Source organism: Cyprinus carpio, chromosome A8 (genome assembly GCF_018340385.1).
Source record: "Cyprinus carpio isolate SPL01 chromosome A8, ASM1834038v1, whole genome shotgun sequence".
Taxonomy (NCBI): Eukaryota; Metazoa; Chordata; class Actinopteri; order Cypriniformes; family Cyprinidae; genus Cyprinus; species Cyprinus carpio.
In genome coordinates, this window is record NC_056579.1 from 9,341,907 (window position 1) to 9,363,173 (window position 21,267).

Genomic DNA, 21,267 nt, shown 5'->3' on the forward strand with positions numbered 1-21,267 from the left:
CCTGTTACCCATGAGAGAGCTCCAATGGGAAGCATTACAACTACTTTTCCTCTTGAACTCGTTTCCATAGATTATCTACACTTGGAGAGAAGTAAAGGTGGTTTTGAGTACATACTGGTTGTAGTTGATCACTTTACCAGGTATGCTCAAGCCTATGCAACCAAGAACAAGGCTGGAAGAACAGCAGCAGAAAAGATATTCAATGATTTTATTCCACGCTTTGGATATCCAAATAAATTACATCATGACCAAGGAAGAGAGTTTGAGAATGAACTGTTCAAGACCTTGAATAGACTGTCTGGAGTTGGACATTCAAGGACCACACCCTATCACCCCCAAGGTAACCCAGCTGAGCGATTCAATAGGACTCTCTTACAAATGCTGAGAACACTCCAAGAGAAGGAAAAGGAGAACTGGAAAGAACATCTAGCATGTGTTGTCCATGCTTATAACTAACTGCACGAGACATGAGGCAACTGGATTTTCACCCTTCTACTTAATGTTTGGTCGATCTCCTCGTCTGCCAGTCGATTTACTGTTTGGATTGAACTCAGAAGAAACAGATGAGTCTCCAACAAGACATGCGGATAAATGGGCTGCACGAATGAAAGAAGCATACAGAATTGCAAGTGGAAACAGTAAACTGTCTAGTGAAAAAGGAAAAAAATATTATGACCGTCAGTCAAGGGGAATCACTCTGCACCCTGGAGACAGAGTTCTTGTCCAGAAATATGATGAGAAAAGGTGGACCAGAAAAACTTAAGTCTTACTGGGAGAAACAAATCTACATCGTTAAAGAACAACTAAATAACAGCCCAGTATATAGAGTCAGTCCAGAAAATGATACGTCAAAAATTCGTACTCTACACAGAAATCTGCTACACCTTGTAAATGACTTACCTGTTGACCTACCTGTTCCGTCACCTGTATTGGAGATGCCAGCTGCAGCAAGAAAGGGGGAACAACAGAAAGACGAGGTCTAAAACAAATAGAGATACTTCATCAAACAGTGATATGACTGATTCTGAAGAAGAAAATACATACTACTGGATAAGGATACCAGAGAGTACACCAAAAAGAGATAAAAATGTACAACCTATGTTGTCAAAGGAGAGAGAGCCAACTTACCAAGGATCGTCTGAAAGACTTACACTTCCCAGTCTCAGAGGACCTATAAGTGGAAAGAGACAAAGCAAACAAAAAGAGCAATCTACAGAAACATAAAAAGATGAGGAAAATCTACCTGCAGAAACACAAGCAGATGAAGAATACTTACCTGTAGATGAGGATACAATCATACTAGAGAGCATCCATGAAAATGGAGGCATTCCTGTTGTCCAAACTAACTCTCACACAACTATACAAAATCCCCCTTCAATACAACCCAGAAGATCTACAAGACAGCAAAGACCAGCACAGAGACTTACCTACTCACATTTAGGTCAGCCATCATTACAGACACACACAGCAGTTAACACTTTAGGGTTTTATGGGACACCAGCCATGCCAGCAAGCAGTTATTCACAATACTACAGTTCTCCAACACCAATATACATACCATCATTCTACATAACTTCTCCTTTCATACCATATCAGACAATGACACCATTATTTGCCTATTGAGAAAAGGAACTGACAAGTTAATATGGTTATTTAAAGAATATTTGGAGGCATTAGCTTCTTTGTTGGGGAGAGTGTGACCACCCTACATATAGTTTGGGTCACATATTAAATTATTTATATATATTTCCTTTTTATTTTTACATATGTTCATTTCTATTTACATGTATATATAAGTTTTATTTTAATTACTTAAATATATGATAAGTTTGCACTGAATAGTTCAGCTGCATTTTCTGAACTCTGGGTGGCAGTTGAGAGAGTAGAGTTACCATGACGACTGCAGCTCATCCTCAGACAACAAAGAGGACCGTTAAGGAAACAACTAACTCTTGTCTCTCTCTCTCATTTAATGTCAAGGTTAGTTAAATTAATTAAAATTCATACCAAACTGTAATTTACATGTTTAAATGTCCAAATAATTTGTTTCAATTGATTATTTATTTTATTAATGATTTTAAGACACTTACAGTATGTCATAGAAAAGTTTACTCATGTAACATTATCACTTACCTGAAATAAGTTACTCACTTGAGTTGTTTACTTAAGATACTTAACATTACCTGAATTCAGGCCAGTTGTAAGAATTAGGGCATTCCTGTACATTTGGTTAAGGTTGTTATCATTTATTTATTTATTTATTTATTTATTGTTTATTTGATCTATACAGTGTGTATTATTTTGTACCAACATGTTTATGAATCATTTTGTGATTCAAAGTGTCTTACTGACTCTGAAATGCAAACGTGTATGGGTATTAAAAGACAACAAAGAGGACCATTAAGGAAACAACTAACTCTTGTCTCTCTCTCTCATTTAATGTCAAGTTGATTACTGCTTACAGTCTTCCCGACTGCCCGGGACCTGTAACAGTAAGTTTTTATTTTATTTTTTATTTTTTTATCAAGGGTTTTGTAAAAGAGACAGGAATAATATGAGATACTGTGTGTGTGTGTGTGTGTGTGTGTGTGTGTGTGTGTGTGTGTGTGTGTGTGTGTGTGTGTGTGTGTGTGTGTGTGTGCGTATTGCATTCTTCTGCCTGTTTCAGAAATGAATGTGTATTGAACTGATTTTAAAGGCCATTTTTTGTTATCATTATAAGTGCATTTTTGTCTAACAATATAAGCAAACATTAAATCAAGAGAGGTAGCTGTAAATAAAGCACACAATCTCATAACACATTAAATGCTTAGCTAGAATACATTTAAAAAAAAAAAAAAAAAAAAAAAAAAACTGGACAGTGTTATGTCCGTATACTGCCTTTCAAGGTTAGGTATTCAAAAATCAAACATCAATTCTTGGAGCAACTGCCAATTCTAATCAGAGACAGAAGAAAAATAAAAATCCTATAGCCCCAAAAAGACATTATTCAAGTTAATAGTGTAGCAAGACACAAATTGAGTTCATGCTGATTAATACACACATCAGAGAAAATGAGCGAGATTACTGTGATAGCAGTGTTATTTTGAACTAGGCCTACTTATATTTCATTTTATTTATTGCTTTTAGGCTGCTTGTTTATTTGTACATTTTTGTTTTACATTTTTTACACGAAAATTGTTCCCTAATACAATTTGATTAGGCTATAGCCTAATGTACAGTTTTTGCTTTGCCAAAAAAACTGTGACATTTAAATTCAAATCCATTTTTTTAGAGAGTAACATGGAGAAGAAAAAAAGAAAAGAAAAGAAAAAGGATGAGATGAAAAGCAACAGTTAAGACTATTTATTTATGACAGGAATAAATTATTTATCACAACCTGATCACAACTAATTAAGATTTATTTAATGCAATAATGTAGGTCACTTGTTTCTCATATTCACAGTGTTTTCTGGCAAGCCATTATAACCGAAAATCCGATATAAACATTACGAATTCCTTCCTGTCTCAAATAGCTACAAAAAGGGATTTACAAAAGAACGAATCTTGTTCTGTAATTACATCCCATAATATCCCACAACCCGCGTCATCAACTTACTATCATGTTCTTTACTATCCAGTTAATTCTGGCTCCTCACTGCGCATGCGCCAAATCAGGATAGTGGGACTGTGTCCGGCGCGTTTGGGAGGAGCGGGTAAACACAGTTTTTGTTTATTTTATTAATGTGATTTAAAGTCGCAGCCTTTTCTAATTAGTATATACAAAACATAAAGCTTCGGGCGCGTCGATGGCTATATTAATTTGTGTCGTTTTTATGTATAAAACCGCGTCGACAAGCTTCAGGCGATAGTCATCACGTATATAGATTGCATTAGTGACACAATTTTGTATGCCTGTCATGTTTTTTTAACGTCTCTTGGCGGCAGCTGTACGTTTCTGTATAGTGAAATAACAGTCGTTTTGTATACGTAACGTTACCTGTTTTTATTCGTGTGCTGACAATGATTGACTGTGTCCTGTCCATGCTAGTGAGCTAACAGTCCTTGAGCCATACAAAATGATTTATGTTTTTGGACAGATTTTTGTTGTTTTATTGTGACTTAACATATGGACACCGATCTGTAGAGTTTTATGCCGAATTCCATCGAGAATATTGCTGTTGTTTTGACTTTGAGAAACTGAAAATGCATGAACACAAGTGATGTACTGTAGATGGGTGGTCGTTGATTAAATCTGTGCGTCTGTTCTGTTGTCCCCTAGGTTCAGTTTCCTTCTTTGAAGAGCTGCAGGAATTATGGGAGCCGGTGAGTCTTTTTATACTTTAGTTCTGCTAGAGACTATGTGATATTTTCAAGGATGCCGTTTTGTGTTTTTTGTTGCTAAGATATGTAGTGGGTGTGTATGCTGAGCCAGCTTGTGATCTCATGGCTGTCACGTGAAGGTGATGCATCTTTCTGTCTGTAATTTCCGATTGGTATTAGTCACAGATTATCAACAGGGGTCTTGGCCTACATAGCGCCTCTAATATTCAATCCATGCCTAATCAGATAATTGTGGATCACAATATAGCATCTGATTTATTTCTGCCACTCTCATTGCTGAAGAACAGTAGGCTACTCATTCACAAGCTCCCTGTGCTTGGGAGGAACCTGCATTTCAAAGAAATCACTTTGTTGGTCATAGCCCCCCCTCCTTGTTTCTGTGCTGTGTGCTTATTGTTTGTATCTCTGCCAGTGTTCCTGCCAGCAGATGCCGCGCACTCGGTGCTGCGGAGGCTCCCGAGAGCAAACTTCTTCTTGGAGGAGATGAAACAAGGGAACATCCAGCGAGAATGCAGGGAGGAAATCTGCAATTATGAAGAAGCCAGGGAGGCGTTTGAGAATGACGAAAAAACTGTGAGTTTGGGGTAGATGCGTGCTTATGTTTTTGCATGAACTTGAACACAATGTCCTCTCCGTCATTACACTCCATGGCATTTCCTCTAGGCTGGAACATAGTCTGTATAAAATCGGCAGGAAGTGAGCATTATAGACAGGAAAAGGCTCAGTGGGTGCACATTTTCTCAGGATGGTTAATTATGCATCATTCTAATTAAGGATGTTTGAGTTATGTACTTGTGGGCGTTTACACTGTTTATACAAAATAACAGAACAATATAAAGTTAGTATGTTTTTACCCAGTGTGTGCTCTTGTCGAGTCCAGGGTAGGGCTGGATGATTTGGGGGGGAAAATATAATGGATTTTATTTATTTATTTTTTTCTCCGATCATTGTGACACACACAAAAAAATATCAGTACAGGTTTGATGTGCTTGTTTGTAGATATGCATACATGCATGTTTAGCCAAAAATATTTTTGATGATAACTGTGAATATAATTATTAATATTGTGATTATTATTATTTGTACTTAATACAAATATTAAAAGAAATAAAGAAAACCAAGAATTTATGAAAAAAATACAATAATAATTTTATTTAACAGTAAAACTTTAAAATTACAAGACTCATATATATGACATTCTTTATTTCTTCATTTTCAAATATTAAACAATCAAGTTTTTATTTTGTTATAAAACCTCAGAGAGCCTTTTAGCTTCTTTTTTGTTGACAACAGATGGTTTGTAACTGAGCACTTCATATTGCTAATCTAATCGCTATTTCAGTTTTAATCCGATAAATTTTGCAAAGTTCAGAATTTAATAATTGCCTTCTTTTTGAATCTCGACTTGAACTGGAAGGCTTTACTAGTTACACATTTATTTTCTCCATAATCTCGTTTTGAAATTAATTCATTTAATTGTAGATTCTACATCATTTTTGCTCCCTCAATTCAAATTCAGGAACTTAACTGAAATGCAAAAGGAGTTCTCAGTTCAGATCTGTATGGTGCACAGTCGTTGCTTTATGTTAGTTTGCAAAGTTTGGTGATTGGTCTCGATGAATGAAGAGGGTGTGGTTTTTGTTTTCAATACAAACAAGTTTGTTTTGCTTATTATTTACATTTATGCAGACACTATCCTTATTTATTTTTATTTTTTCTCTCTTTCAGAGGCGATTCTGGGAGGAGTACCAGCGTGAGAGCAGCCCCAGGCCTGGCGGACTGGAATCCATCGCCGGTGGCATTCATTCTCTGTACCTGATCTTACCCCTGCTGCTGGTTTTGCTGCTCATTGCTGTGGTTTCCATCACGGTTTGGAGATGCCACTCACGCAAAAGATACCAGCAAAGCCCTGCCATTGGGCGTCCACAAAGAGACACAACCCTATCAGTGGTGTCCATGGACCAGTGGGGTCGGGACTACCATCCTGACATCAGTCCTCACTCAGAGATCAGTGCCCACAGTAGCCCCGCCTACCCTGGTGCTGACCTCACACCTGGGCGGGGCAGTCGGGGTGACCCGCCCCCTTCATACGAGGAAGCTGTGGGCCATACAGATATACAGATTGAAGCGGAGCCTCCACCACAATATGAAGACATCATCAGTAACCACGGTAACACAGTTATCATCTCCCAGGGAAAGTGACAGATCTTCCAGGAATGTTATCCAGCCTCATCCTAGAAATATTTTTTTAACAACATCACTACTTCAGTGACAGGCTTTTCAACTCCAGCACTAGCAAAACAGCTAAACTTCTTTACTTAATGTGAAGAGAAAACAACTAATGCACTAACATTATTCTCAGTACTATTACTCAGATACTGATAAACATTGAATTGCTTTGATTTCAGAGATGTTCGTAGAACTCGTAACAACATGAATCCTGATCCAAGCCCAAATCCAATGACAAAGTACTGTAATGTCATCAGCCATTCTTTCGAGTTAGTAAGTCCTATGAATGTCAGGACATCTTAGAAATGAACTGAACATTTGGTCAGTTGTGGCTTCTCATGGGACAATTAAAACATATACTTGTAAATAATCAGATTCAGAGGAAAAAAAATGCACAATATTTTCAGGAAGTTTAAATTGTATTGTTTACTGACATTCAAGGTTCATTGTAACCTTTATTAGTAGCCACTTAAACTTGGACTATCTCTGTTTAATTGCATAGACTATGCACTGGACTCGCAGCCTCAATGACATGCTGATATTGGGTTGATTTAAAAAAAAAAAAAAATTCATTAGTTGAGGCGTTAAACACTGTGTGTTAGATTTAGTTAGCCTATTGGAAACATTTCAGATGAATGGATAACAAGTTAACAGTGTGAATTTGCTGATAATACATTGCTGATAACATTGACCAAACAAATTCAATCCTGATTTTATGTAGCATCATGGTTGTTAATGCTGAATCAGCCTCACTGGGCACCAAGTCAACATATGTGAGGTTTTGACTCCTATTTGGATCTGGGAAAATACAATACTGCGTGGAGTCGTTCACCCAAAAATAGAAATTTGCTGAAAATTTACTCACCCTCAGGCCATCCAAGATGTAGATGAATTTGAATGTAAGGTATGGTAACCCATACTCAGAATTGGTGCTCTGCATTTAACCCATCCAAGTGCACACACAGCAGTGCGTAGGGAACACACACACACACACACACACACACACACATACACACACCGTGAACACACACCCGGAGCAGTGGGTAGCCATTTTGCTATATATTTATATTTTATATAAACACAATGTGCAAAGTTTCACATTAAATGGTTTCCCATAGAAACTGTATATATAGAAACTGCATAGAAACAGCACTGTTTAATGATTGGAATATTGCTGCTTGTGGTTAAAATGGATTGCAAATGGCCAAAACTTGCATTTTGTTCACATACCATTGTTTTATTCTTTTGAGAGGTGATCTAAATATTTGCGGCTGTGAAACAGTTGAAAAAATTGACAGGCTTGTGGTGCAGTTCTATGGATGTTTTGCTGTTCGAGCTGTTCACGTGACTGAACGCTATATCAATTGATGAGCAAGTGATGTAATGCTAAATTTCTCCCAATCTGTTGCGATGAAGAAACAAACTAATCTGTGTCTTGGATGGATTGAGAGTGAGTACATTTTCAGCAAATTTTCATTTTTGGGTGAACTTTTCCTTGAACTGTTGTATTGTGCAAGTGTGGTTTGAGGTTTGCCGTTTCAGTCAAGCCACAGTGAGTTCAATGGCAAAACGTGGTGGACTAAATGGTCTATGCAAACTGTGCTTTCTTTTCTCTCCATAGCTTTGGAGCAGTTCACATGTTCACAGCCTTGTGAAATTGATTCTTTATTGTGGCCAAGGATTAAACAGGCATATTAATCATCCCAAGCTGGGAATTCTAGGAAAAGCAAGATGAATTGTCTATAATGGAGGTAATTAGAAAGGAGCGAGAAGCATGCTTTTTGTTTGTTATGAGCTGTGTGCAGACTCTCTTTTAGATTTGTTTTAGGGTAAATAACTTGCTTTTTTCTCTAACCTCTTAGAGAATGTTGTAAAATAACAATTATGACTACCTTGACCATGCTGGTTGTTTTTATCTGAATGTGTTGAAGGCTGTTTTCACACTCGGTTTGATTGTTTGAAACAGTAGTTTGATTCAAGCTTTCTGCTTTCACACTATAGTTTTGGGTCAGAATCGTGGTATGTTTGCATTTACAATGCAAGTGTTAGCGGCAGCTGTGTACCACTATAAATAGAGTGTGCTACAAAGAATCACTCTTAACCCATGACAAATGACTTTTTTGGTAACACTTTAACCTGACACCTTTATATATTATAAAGGGTTTTATAATGTACATTGTAAAGCATTCTGTATTTTTATAAATAATTGTAACCAAAATTAAAATGAGTTATAATATTGGCAGATTCCTTGTTACATCTAAAATTAATAATCATGTTTTAATACATAATATTTCAAAAAGAAAAAAAAGAAAAAAAAAAGTGTAACAGAGAAAAGGCAAGTATTGTGGTTACAATTATTCATGAGATCATACAATGCATTTTAAGGTGTACATATATGCGCTTCAGGTAAAGTGTTACTGATTTTACTTCCTGAAATGTCTCTTCAGACTGTTGAAAAACAATTTTGGATATTTGACACTGTTAGGTTGGGCTTGTCTGTGTGTTTTACACCGTTTACCGCATTTATTACTGATTTCTTACTCGCAGTCTAGTTTTCACCTCAGGCCCAGCTACACTAGACAAAAACCAAGAGAATTTCAGGTTAGGATCAAATTATGGGAACAAGCAGTCTTAGTCCCCTAAAAAAATTAGAAGAAAAAACTCAACAAGGAAATATTCAGTATTAAATATCAGGAAAGTGTGTGCTTATGGGTGTGTGTGTGTTTGTGTTGGGAGGGGGTGTGGGGGGGTGGGGGTTATGAAGAAGAAAGAGAACATACTGGAAAAGTCAACGCATATGTACTTATTCAGTAACTATGAGTGAATGCACTTTTTTAGGGCAATGCTCTTTGTAAAGAAATATTAATTGATGTGTAAAGGAATATTAATTCATGTGTAAGATGTGATAAATTACTATAAAAAATGGCAAATGCTGTTTGGTTTATCCTTTTGGCTTTCTACAGTTTATATTCTCAGTTCATCGACAACATGCTCAGCTGACATAAATATGCAATAAAATACATCACCAGCACTATCTCAAGAAACCTTCAAAACAGTCTCACTTTGCCTAAAATTAGATGTTTTTAAAGGTAATGTGAAATAAGACTGCCATCTTTCGAAATACAGGCTGATGATGTTTGCAAGTTTGACTGAGTTTCTGATGTTACTCTTCATGTACTATTCTCAACATTGATAATAGGGAGAATTTCCTGAGTGCCAAATCAACATAATCATAACATAATGATAGAAATGGCTGCTGAAAATTCAGCTTTGCAATCACAGGAATAAATATATTTATTTTAAAATATATTAAAATCGATAACAATTATTTTGAATTGTTTTAATTCACATTATTGCTGTTTTTAAAAACTGTTTTACTGTACTTTTTTTTTTTTAAACAAATTTTTGAAACCAAAATAGCATAATGTACAATGTATTGGATGTTTAAGTACTTCATTTTAGGTTTTATAAATGCAAATTAATCAACTTCAGTTAATGTTCTTCCTTTAAAATTCATTTCAACATATCAATGTTAAAATGCACCACATTTACAAGCACACAGAGGTAGTAACTTAGATTACTTAGAACTTAGATTGAGTAGATTTGCATGCTAAAGTGACTTGCTGTTTGTTTGTTTGCTCTGTTGCTTTAGAGACATCTGATGAATATTGTTTAACCATGCCAAATGTGAACTTGAATGCATATCATGCAGTTTTTTTATTTGTAAAATTTATGAATGGCATGTCAGAACTGATTTTTTTTTTTAGGTAAACAACTTGACTACTTTATTGACCAGATATACAGAATAGTATATAAAAACACTTTATTATTTTGTAATACACAGAATATCAACATTATAATGTCCTGAGAATACAACTAATTATAATGCATGTTTTAATATTCCTTTTAAAAAAAAGAAAAAGAAAAAAAGGCAGTACAGAAATAGATATGTATTAGCACATGGCAGGAAATAAAACAGCCTTGAAGTGAGGCATTAAGAAAATGAACAGGGTAAGAAAAGCAATAATGGCATGACGCTTACATCAGCACGCGGTAAACATGACATGAGATTTAGACATAAGTGATTAACACATCCATTCAAAAACAGCATACCAAAGTCATTACAGGTTTCGAATACACCAGCAGTCATGATTAAAACAGTGCAAGCAGAAACAAAGCTGTAACACTGTCACAGGAGTAAACACTGCATTTCCAGTGGATCCATACAGCCAGTGGCAGTGATAGAAAGTTCATTACAGCCAAGCCAGTAATTGTGCAGTGCTGCAGTCAGACAGCATAGACAATCAGTAAGTCAAAGGATGAGAATGTGTCCTGTCTGAGAAGTTGTATGAAATATGTTTAGTATCACTGAGCTAATCCCGAGACAAACCCACCCCCCCATTTTCACAGTTCTCACCCAATAATGGCAATATTGATGACTGGTTAAATTGGTCTTCCTCTCAATCAGATCCATTCTTTAGGGTTTCGTAAGACTTCCAGCATCTCTGCTTCCTTGCTGCCTTTTGTGGGCTCATGCATGTACTCCCACCTGAAATGAAACATTTATGGCTAGTGAGTTAGTAATATTAAATGATAGATTAATTAATACAATAAAGTCAGTTCAAATGACACTAAAGAAATAAGTTTACTTTAAAACATTACTTTGAGTTTTTAAAAGGGTCATATCATGAGGAATCCCATTTTCCTTTATTGTTTGAGGTTATCATATGAGCTCATTTTCAGAAATGGTTGTTTGGTGTGGAAAAAACTTGTGTTATAAGTGGACCTCAGGGGAAACATGAAAAAAAAAAGTCAATTTCTTTAAATTCTATGAGTGAATGCTATAAAATATTGAAAAATAAAAGCTCAAGAGGATGATCCATGGTAACAGGCAGTAGGAGATGTGACAAAGTTTACTAAATACAAAATCCTTTACCTAGCAGTAAGTGGTAGGGACATCAGGATGCTCTCGATGCGTGACCCAGGTGTGGCCAGGCCGAATTTCACCCCTCTGTCATACACTAAGTTAAATTCGACATATCTAGTAAACACAGAGAGTTTGGTTAGCTGCTGAACATTTATATATGACATGTATATTATATGACAAACAACATCAAATTCAATTCAAAAGACAATTATAAATATAGCCATAACTGTGCTATATTATCATACTACTATAAAATATTGAATGATGATTATTAACGTTAATTAACGTTATTAATATTGAGTTATTTTAACAGAAACTAAAATAGACTGAATTTGCATAAGATACTATTTTAATTGTTTGTATATATTTTTAAGATATTTTTTGTATGTTGCTGGCAATTTAATATTTACTGTTACTCTTCAAAAGTTTGGGGTCAGTAGGTTTTTTTAAAATGTGTTTGAAAGTTTTATGTTCACCAAGGCTGCATTTATTTGATCAAAATACAGTAAAACAATACAATTGTGAACTATTTTTACAATTTAAATTTTATTGTTTTTGATATATTTTTAAATGTGATAATTGCAAATCTGAATTTTCATTTCCAATACTCCAGTCTTCAGTGTCACATGATTCTTGCTCATGCTCATGAAACTTTTCTTATTATTATCAATGTTGAAAACCGTTGCACTGCTCAATATTTTTGTGGAATTAATGATTAATTTTTTTCAGGATTTATTGATTAATAGAAAGTTAAAAAGAAATGGAACTTTTCGTCTTTATTATCACTTTTGATCATTTTGATGCAATCCTTGCTATTATTTTCTCCAAACAAATACTACTGAACCTAAATTTTTGACCTGTAGTTTATAAAAAAAATCACTCTTCACCAGCATAGACTCCTTCTTTAACCAACCTGCCTCTCCTGACTTGCTGCCAGTCCTTCTCCTCAGGGGTAAAGGAGTCATTTAGATGTTTGTATACAATGGGCAGGTAACAAGGCACCACAGTTTTAGCGCAGCTCTTCACAAAATTAAAGACCTCCTCCTGATTGGGGGAATCCAAATCATCAAAAAAGATCCCACCAATGCCTCTCGTCTCGGCTCGGTGACGGATGTAGAAGTAATTGTCACACCTTGAGAGAAAAAAAATAAAAATACTGACTTTAACCTAATATTGAAAATAAAAATGTAGTTACAAATCTAGTTAATTACAAATAAAATTAAATGTAACAAAACTATAAAATACAAAAATGAAGTACTAACAATCAAAGATTTTAATGACTGTCTTTTAAATGAGAATCTGTCTCATTCATGATTTAAAAAAAAAAAATTAAAGGTATGCCTTGAAATGAAAGTGTTGACTCAACAAACAAAACAAAACAATGACTGCTGTAAATAATGAGAAATCTTATCACTGCTGAACAGTTAAAATCCACCCAGAAGATAAAACGCTCATACAGCACACACATCCTCACACCCGTAACAGCTGTAACACACCCCATTCAAACTACACACAACAGCAATGAGATTCCTACCACTTTTTGAAGTCTGGGTAATACTTAGGATGGTGCTTGTCACATGCTTTCTTCAGAGTCTTGTGGAAATGGGCAGCATCTTCCAAATCAATATAAACAGGAGTGAGATCCGTTCCTCCACCAAACCACCACTGCTTTGTGCCTGTGACAAGGAGGGAGATGGATAGTGAATGTGATGGGTGGTGGTCACAGATAACAGCATTTCTCTTCTCAAAGCCTTGAATGATTTGGCAAGAACATTCACCATCTGCTTCCTCAATCTCAAAGTATCTGTAGTTAAAGTGCACTGTGGGAATGTGGGGGTTTTTTGGGTGAATGACTGAACTCACGCCCATGGCACAGAACGGCAGCTTCCCTGGAACACAGAGATATTGCTAAACGGTAAAGACAATAATTAAACAGCTTCAAGTCACGTCATCTAAAGCTTACTTCAAAATCAAAAATTCAAACTTATTTCAAAATTCAAAACTAGAAGTAGAACTGAACATATACGGAACTGATTTCTGTCACACTCTCCATTCACTGCGAAATGAGAAGTCAGTCTCTCACCATCTTTCCCTTTCAGAACTTTTCCACGGCTGCGCATTTGCTTGGCGGCCTCTTCAGTGAGGTTCCCAAACACCACGGACACGTTCACACCCGCTTTCTCGAAAACCTTCCCATCTTGCATCACACAGCTGATGCCACCACCACCTTTATTAGACATGAGAAACATGCAGTCGGTTTTGTTAGAGTGTAACACCAATGCTCTGAACAATTAACTTTTTAATATAGCAAATTTTTATATAATTAAGCACACATTTTTGCAACAATAATATCTAAATAATCTTTAGAATGCAACATTAAAAAGATGCATTACAAATATATATATATATATATATAATATATATATGATTAATAATAATCATATTTTAATTTGAAGTCAATTAAAACAAAATGAAATGTTTTAAAATTTAAAAGAAGATTTTGCCATTTAAACCTGACACTTTACCAATTACATTATGGTTTTAAAAGGAACATTTAGAAAGGCTTTCCGACTTTTGATGTTGGATGACAAATTTTTTTTTTTATAAAATTCATCCACTAGATGGTAGAGTACATAGTGCACTGTGTAAGTGTATAGTGTCATCTGGGACAACTTAAACTCCATAATCATGAAATAAAAAGTAGAACGTAAAGTAGAAAGTATTACGACATAAGAAATAATGAGACAAAAAGTCGAAATTACAACAACAACAAAAAAAAAAACATTATGACACATTTTCAATTATGAGACAAACAGCCATAATTATTACACAGGAAGTCATTTATAAAAAAGTAGAAATTATAGGATATAGTCAAAATTATGAGATATAAAGTCAAAGTTACGACACAAGTTATAATTTAACCAAAAATGTCTTTTTATTTCATAAATAAAACTTTTTAATATGATAAATGACTTATCCAGGGCAGCAGAAATGATCTAACCTTCCTTTCTACTCCATCTGTCCACCCTGAACGTGCCTCCATCCACCTCCTCAAGGGCTCTACAGAATGCAGCCTGTGTCTCCATGATGAGCATCTCCATTCTCGTACACATCGCGTCTTTCCTCTGCTCTAAGACCTTGATGTCAGTGACTGGTACAGACATGAACGACTTCATGTCCCCCTCTTCTTCTTCAACCTTGGATACCTTCGTTGCCATCTCGGCCCGCTGAAAGTGACTCACACCTGCCGTCAGGACCCCGGTGACAGCTGCTGCCCCAGCAGCCAGAAATACACCTTTACCGTACCGTCCGAGTGAGATCCTCCCCGGCGACCCTTGAGACATCTGTCTCGTTCCTGCTCTTATGAATGACCATTTTCCTCCCGGAAGAAAGGCACATTTACGGAGGGTAGAGTAACGGGCTACGAAAGAGTGGAAATCAGCTGTGCCATGCGCAGAGCGGGACGCTTGGCACAGTCTTGCGATTGATCTCGCTGATTTGTTTATTGTGCACAAAGCTACAGAAGTCATTTTGTCTACTGAGCGACAACAACTGTATCGGTCCACAAGCTGCCAATTGATAAGAGGATCATAAATGGGTGAAAAGTTACTATATGCAGTTTTGCACGTAGCTCCTCAAACAGTTCCGCCCGCGGAGGCGTGTCTTGGCTTTTCGAGGTGTATTGTGGGAAATTGAGTTTTCCCCCTTATGACCTGTGCTTTATTTAATCTAGTACGCACTACATATACCATAAACGTGAAAGTATAAACTAATCGTAATATGTACTTCCAAGTTAATAAAAAGAAAAAGAAGAAATCTTTTCATAATGTAGTGCGCTTTATTTTATATAGTAATCGTTATATGTACTTCCAAGTTAATAAAAAGAGTATTAATAGTATAATACCTATTAATGCAGAAAAATGGAAATTCTTGTAAATTCTCTAAAAACTTTTCATAATGTAGTGCAAGATTTTTACAAGAAAGCGAAATCTAGAAAAGTGTCAGGGTCAGAAAAACCTTTTTGGTATGGGTGTTAAAAATTATAATATTGCCAAAAGCATATGTGAATAGACAATGTAGAAAATAAATAAGGTGACGTAAATAAAGAAATTAAGGAAATAAACTTAGTTTATTTTTTATTCATAACGAATTTGCCAAACAAACCAAAGTATCCTTTGCTGTACTTTTTTTTTTCTTATTTTCCCACTAACTGTATCACAGATAAAATCTGGCTGGATCTTCCGTCTACATTTACAAAGAACATGCGCGTGCGCCCACGACACGCCGTGTTGTGCGTCTCTACGGCAACACCTGTTACCCGCTACTTTGAAGCTGAGGCCAGCAGAGTATTAGAGCGACCTGCTCTGTAATATACAGGTGTGCGTACAGACCAGATCTCTGGAATATATAGGCCGGTTAATGAATTATCATTTATTATTTTTGCTCTTAACGTGAAGCGAATATATAGGGTTGTTTTAGTATTAGAGCGACCTGCTTTTCCCTTCTTTCTTTTCATTGCAAAAACACTTGAACGAGCCTGTTCATCTTTTAAAAGTCTCTGCCTTTCTCACACAACAACCTCCTTGACAGCAACCAATCTGGCTTCAGGAAGTAAAACAGGACGAAATTCAACTGAGACTGCCTTGCTCTCAGTTGTTGAAGCCCTAACACTCAAAAAAGCAGAATCCAAATCTTCAATACTTATCTTGCTGGATCTGTCCGCTGCTTTTGACACTACAGTTAACCACTCCTCCTGTCAACCCTACTGGCAAAGGGCATCTCAGGAACCGCACTCCAGTGGTTTGAGTCTTACCTATCAGATAGGTCCTTCAAAGTATCTTGGAGAGGCGAGGTGTCTAAGTCGCAACATCTAGCTACTGGGGTGCCTCAGGGCTCAGTTCTTGGACCACTTCTCTTCTCTGTCCACATGGCATCATTATCTTCTGTCATTCAGAAACATGGCTTTTCATACCACTGCTATTCTGATGACACTCAACTCACCTCTCATTCCATCCTGATGATCCATCGGTAGCTGCTCGCATCTCAGCTTGTCTAACAGACATTTCTTGTTGGATGAAGGACCATCACCTTCAACTCAACCTTGCCAAGACTGAACTGCTTGTGGTTCCAGCAAACCCATTGTTTCATCACAATTTCACCATCAAGTTAGGCACATCAAACATAACTCCTTCAAAGACAGCCAGAAGCCTTGGAGTTATGATTGATGATCAGCTGACTTTCTCAGACCACATTGCTAAAACTGTCCGGTCCTGCAGATTTGCTTTATTCAACATCAAGAAGATCAGGCCCTTTCTTTCAGAACATGCTGCACAACTCCTTGTTCCAAGCTCTTGTTATGTCCAGGCTGGACTGTTGCAATGCTCTCTTGTCAGGTCTTCCAGCCAGTTCTATCAAAACCTTTACAATTAATCCAGTTACAATTTAATTTTTAATGAGCCGAAAAGATTACACGTCACACCTCGGTTTATCAATTTGCACTGGCTACTAATAGCTGCTCGCATAAAATTCAAGGCATTAATGTTTGCATACAAAACCACCACTGGCTCTGCACCCCTTTACCTAAATTCATTATTTCATTACTTATGTGCCCAGAAGCTTGTGTTCTGCAAGTGAATGTTGCTTGATTGTGACATCCCAATGAAGCACAAAGTCACTTTTACGGACTTTTAAATTAAATGTTTTCTGCAAGTGGAATGAGTCCTTAGCCATCTTCAAGAATCGGCTCTTCCAGTTCTTAATAAAAACACATCTCTTCCATCTTTATTTGACCCTCTAACTTTAGCACTCACTATTCTAATTCTATTCTTAAAAAAAAAAAAAAAAATCTAACTAGATTTCTAATCTTTTTGTATTCTATCTGGTTTTCTTTTCATTTATTATAACAATTAGCAAAAAAAAAAAAAAAGACCTACCAACACTAGCTTGCTCTATTCTTTTTCTATTCTTTTTTTTATTATTATATTATTTAAAAGCCCTTGCTATGTGTACTGCGTTTAAGCTAACTAATCTGAGTGAGACTTGTTATATATCATTGCTCTTTTGTTGATTTTGATTGCTTCCATTGTCCTCATTTGTAAGTCGCTTTGGATAAAAGCGTCTGCTAAATGACTAAATGTAAATTTAAGTTCTGTAGGTAAGCTCCATACATTTTCAGGCATGGAAAGTAATAAAACTGTATTCTAAAAGCAGATGATAGGTAAACTATCTAATGCAATGACAAGACCACCAGGTTTTGTGTAGTAATATTAGCCTCAATGCTCGTCAAATTGTTATTTTATCACGGGAATTTCATATTATAATTATAATTATTTAGGCATTGCAGTGCATTTAGTGGAATGACCATATGTGGCATTTACAACGTGAAATATAAAGCTTCCCTTCAAATATATAAACTGCGTCTGCAAAGTCTAAGGTTAAAAAAATAAAAAAGACGAATGAATAACAATTTAGAATTACAAATAAGATATTTTTCATTGGACAGCAATGGAGAATATTGTTAGTTTTATTGCCACTGTGTGTGGACCATTGTTATTTTAGTATCATTGAGATATTATTATAATTTTATTAATATTTAGAAATAGTTCTTATTTTTATTACATTTTGCGTATCAAAGTTTTGTAATTTTGTGTTTTTTAATTAAGTTCGTTTTTTATTCAGTTTTAGTTCTTTTAAATTCATGAAGTTAAATCAAGTTATATTTTAATAAACGATATATACATTTTTAAAGGTTTTAGTTTTAGTTAACTATAATAACCTCTGCTCATTATAGATCAGTTGCCATGTCTACACACCTGTGTTTCACTTTCTGAAACTCTCTGACATCTAATTTTTGAGACTAATGCATTTGGGCTTTATTTATTCCATAACCCTAGCTACATTCATGTCAACAAGCCTACCAAATGTGTTGTATATTTATGTGATATGCCACCTATATAATTGTAATTAATTATATAGGTGGCATATATAAATTTGTCAATAAAATCTAACATTCATTAATAAATGGCCAAATAATTATTTCAAATAATTATACATATTTATAATAATTTCTTTACACCTAAAATCAGTTGGAAACAGAAGGGAGAAGGTTTTTTTTTCCCTGTGTGCTCCATTTTTCATTTGCTTTGTCTAAGGATCCTTCTATTGTGAGAAAGTGAAGAGACAATGAATGATTCTGCAGTCCTGAACACTCCAGATGACTTTGAGGATGACTTTGAGAAAGACCTGGACTGGCTTATCAGTGAGGAGAGCAAGTGTGAGGAACAGGTAAGTGATTGAATGTGCAATGATGGCAGAAACCGGTTCATATCTCTGAGACTTCTGGTCTCTGAGAGTCTTCTTGTGTGTGGTATTCCATTACACAGATGCTGTACCGTGTGTGTGTGTGTGCATTACTCTGCCCCACTGACACAGATCCATACACACTTTCACTCACCCAGAGAACTGTCTCATGGCACTGCATTATTCAACACATATGTTTTATGTATCTGATTCACCCTTCAGAAAGTATGATCTCCTTAAAGGGATAGTTCATCCAAAAATGAAAATTCTGTCATTGTTTACTCGCGCTCAGTTTATTTCTTTTGCTGAATACAAAAGAAGATATTTTGAAGAATGTGGGAAACCAAACAGTCTCTGGTCAGAATTTTCTTTTTTGGGTAAACTATCCCTTTAACTCACACAATGCCAAACTCCTTTTATTGTGAGTTTTCCCAAACTGAACACATTATTTTCTCCAACAAAGAAAACTGATGACAATGACATTGAAGCTCAGATAGACAAAGATCTTGCAGAAGAGGATGAAAGGTGGCCAACGCCCGTGGAGCCATTATTTATTGTTATTTCAGAAGAGGATGAAAGGTGGCCAACGCCCGTGGAGCCATTAATTTCTTGAGAGCTTGATGAAGATAAGAAATATATTTTGGATACGATTCAATAGGCTAACAAACAACTCCAGACCAGGATCCTCCAGACCAGAGCCGGCACAGACGCCTGCAGTTTAAAGACACTCTGGTTGACCTGATGGTGCCTGGTGCCTGTGCCAGTTTGATGCTCAAGAGAGCAACGGCGCTTCCTATAGGGACGTAGAGGAAGAGTAAGAGTTATCCGGACAAATGCTGAGACTGAAGATCACTCCAAGAGAGGAGAGCGAGATAGGAGATCCTGACAATGAGCACAATGAGGGAGCAAAGGAAGGACGGGTTTTGGTTGAAAAAGATGGAAAGTTTGATCTGGTGAGTCTAAAGGAGGTGGAGAGTCAAGGATTGCTTCCTCCCTTGCCTGTTTTTCTCACAGTGGCAATCAGCGAGCATCTTCACGGCAAAGTGATTCTGGCCTCCATCTCTGCAAGAGTCCTGTCTCCTCACCGAGGCAAAATTCTACCTCATCTTTTCCACCTTGGCACTGAGTCTGTATACATGCCCAAACCTCCACCAAAGCACCGAAACAGGCCCAGTTAGGCCAGGCCATCCCAAAGGGGAGCATGGGATCAGGGCAACGAGCACAGGGTCCAGTCTGCAAATGGAGCTCCTTCACATGCCACTTTCACTCTGCCACACAGCAGAAAGAATTTCTTGTCAAACTTCAGCAGCAGAGAGAGAGGCAAGCAAAAGAGGTGTGATGTGGTTTTAAGACCAATTTCTCCCATAATCTAATATAAAAAACTGATTTAATTTCCTGTTTTTGTTCTGTTCTCCTTTCTGCTTCTTCTGGTTCCTTTTCAGGATGAGCTGAGGAAAAAAGAGGAAGAGGAATAGAAGCGTCTGGAGAATGAGTTAGCCTTCCGATTGTGGTTTATGCGGAAGAGAGAGCAGCTGCAGGAGAAAAGAAGAGGTCAGAAAGCCCAGGAAATGGAAAGGATGAGCTGCAGGGTATGTCCACCAGGGGGAGCCGTTTAACCAGAAATTGTGATGCCAGGACCCCCTCTGAATAAAACTGTGATCCTCAAACCTGGCTCCCGATATCCACTTTCCTTCAGAGTTTAGCTCCATCTCTAATCAAACAAACCTACAGTACCTGTGATTTTCTAATGATCCTGAAGACACTTATTAGCAAACTCAGGTGTGTTTGATTAGGGTTAGAGCTAAATTCTGCAGGAAAGTGGATCTCGCGAGCCAGATTTAAGGATCACTGGCATAAAACATGAAGGAAATATATATATTATTATTTTAAAAGATAATTAATAATTATATTTCATTATTATAAAGACATAATTGCCAATGATATAAATACCTTCTACACTGTAATTATTTCATTATAAAATCTAATTTTATATTTTTATTATTATATTTTTACATTTTCATTATTTGATTAAAAATAAAGTTAAATACTAATATTGTGAAAAATTATTACAGTTTAAAAGAATAGTTTTCTGATTTTATATATTTTAAAATGTAATTTATTCTTGTGATGGCATAGCTGAATTTTCAGCAGCCATTACTCAAGACTTCAATGTCACATATTTCTTCTTTTTATAATAATAATATTCCTTATTATTATCAGTGTTGAAAACATTGTGCCCCTAAATAGTTTGTGGAAACATGTAGAGTGTAAGTCTGTGTGAAATACTGGAATATATATATATATATGTGTGTGTGTGTGTGTCTAAATAGTTTGTGGAAACATGTAGAGTGTAAGTCTGTGTGAAATACTGGAATATATATATATATATGTGTGTGTGTGTGTGTTTAATTTCTTATTGACTTAATGGCATTACACAGACAATCACTTTAATTGCTTTTGTCGTTTTAAAATTGGCTCCAAAAGAAACA

At 36.1% G+C, this 21,267-nt stretch overlaps 2 protein-coding genes and 1 pseudogene across 6 annotated transcripts; 2 read left to right on the plus strand and 1 right to left on the minus strand.

Moving 5' to 3' along the window:
- Positions 1–3,611: 3,611 nt before the first annotated feature.
- LOC109085802 (transmembrane gamma-carboxyglutamic acid protein 1-like) lies at positions 3,612–7,500 on the plus strand. 3 transcript variants are annotated; one of them, XM_019100297.2, is made up of 4 exons: positions 3,612–3,695; positions 4,262–4,305; positions 4,736–4,896; positions 6,052–7,500. In XM_019100297.2, exons 2-4 carry the CDS (start codon positions 4,296–4,298, stop codon positions 6,523–6,525), a joined length of 645 nt encoding a protein of 214 aa, XP_018955842.1. In that variant the 5' UTR covers positions 3,612–3,695; positions 4,262–4,295; the 3' UTR covers positions 6,526–7,500. The 3 variants fall into 3 exon arrangements, with proteins under 3 accessions (XP_018955842.1, XP_042617947.1, XP_042617946.1); XM_042762013.1 differs by lacking the exons at positions 3,612–3,695; positions 4,262–4,305 and adding an exon at positions 4,317–4,442 and having other exon boundaries at positions 6,052–6,493; positions 6,732–7,500; XM_042762012.1 differs by lacking the exons at positions 3,612–3,695; positions 4,262–4,305 and adding an exon at positions 4,321–4,442.
- Positions 7,501–10,358: 2,858 nt separating this feature from the next.
- Positions 10,359–15,206, minus strand: LOC109085797 (oxygen-dependent coproporphyrinogen-III oxidase, mitochondrial-like). Of its 3 annotated transcripts, none has more exons than XM_042762017.1 (8): positions 14,481–15,206; positions 13,563–13,706; positions 13,258–13,368; positions 13,014–13,155; positions 12,393–12,611; positions 11,489–11,593; positions 11,215–11,338; positions 10,359–11,101 (listed from the first exon to the last, which is right to left on the minus strand). In XM_042762017.1, the coding sequence occupies exons 1-7, from the start codon at positions 15,007–15,009 to the stop codon at positions 11,260–11,262; spliced, it is 1,329 nt and encodes a 442-aa protein (XP_042617951.1). In that variant the 5' UTR covers positions 15,010–15,206; the 3' UTR covers positions 10,359–11,101; positions 11,215–11,259. The 3 variants fall into 3 exon arrangements, with proteins under 3 accessions (XP_042617951.1, XP_042617949.1, XP_042617948.1); XM_042762015.1 differs by lacking the exon at positions 11,215–11,338 and having other exon boundaries at positions 10,359–10,888; positions 10,970–11,101; positions 14,481–15,199; XM_042762014.1 differs by lacking the exon at positions 11,215–11,338 and having other exon boundaries at positions 14,481–15,198.
- Positions 15,207–18,133: 2,927 nt separating this feature from the next.
- On the plus strand, positions 18,134–20,638 carry LOC109059886 (annotated as a pseudogene).
- The last annotated feature ends 629 nt before the right edge of the window (positions 20,639–21,267 follow it).

Coding starts and splice junctions, on each gene's coding strand:
- LOC109085797 (XM_042762015.1), bottom strand. CDS start 15,009: ATGACTTCTGTAGCTTTGTGCACAATAAACAAATCAGCGAGATCAATC. Junction 12,612..13,013: donor TACCCAGACTTCAAAAAGTG/GTAGGAATCTCA, acceptor TTTTCTCTCAAG/GTGTGACAATTACTTCTACA. Junction 11,102..11,488: donor TCCCTACCACTTACTGCTAG/GTAAAGGATTTT, acceptor GTTTCATTTCAG/GTGGGAGTACATGCATGAGC.
- LOC109085802 (XM_042762012.1), top strand. CDS start 4,403: ATGCTGAGCCAGCTTGTGATCTCATGGCTGTCACGTGAAG. Junction 4,443..4,735: donor CTCATGGCTGTCACGTGAAG/GTGATGCATCTT, acceptor TATCTCTGCCAG/TGTTCCTGCCAGCAGATGCC. Junction 4,897..6,051: donor TTGAGAATGACGAAAAAACT/GTGAGTTTGGGG, acceptor TCTCTCTTTCAG/AGGCGATTCTGGGAGGAGTA.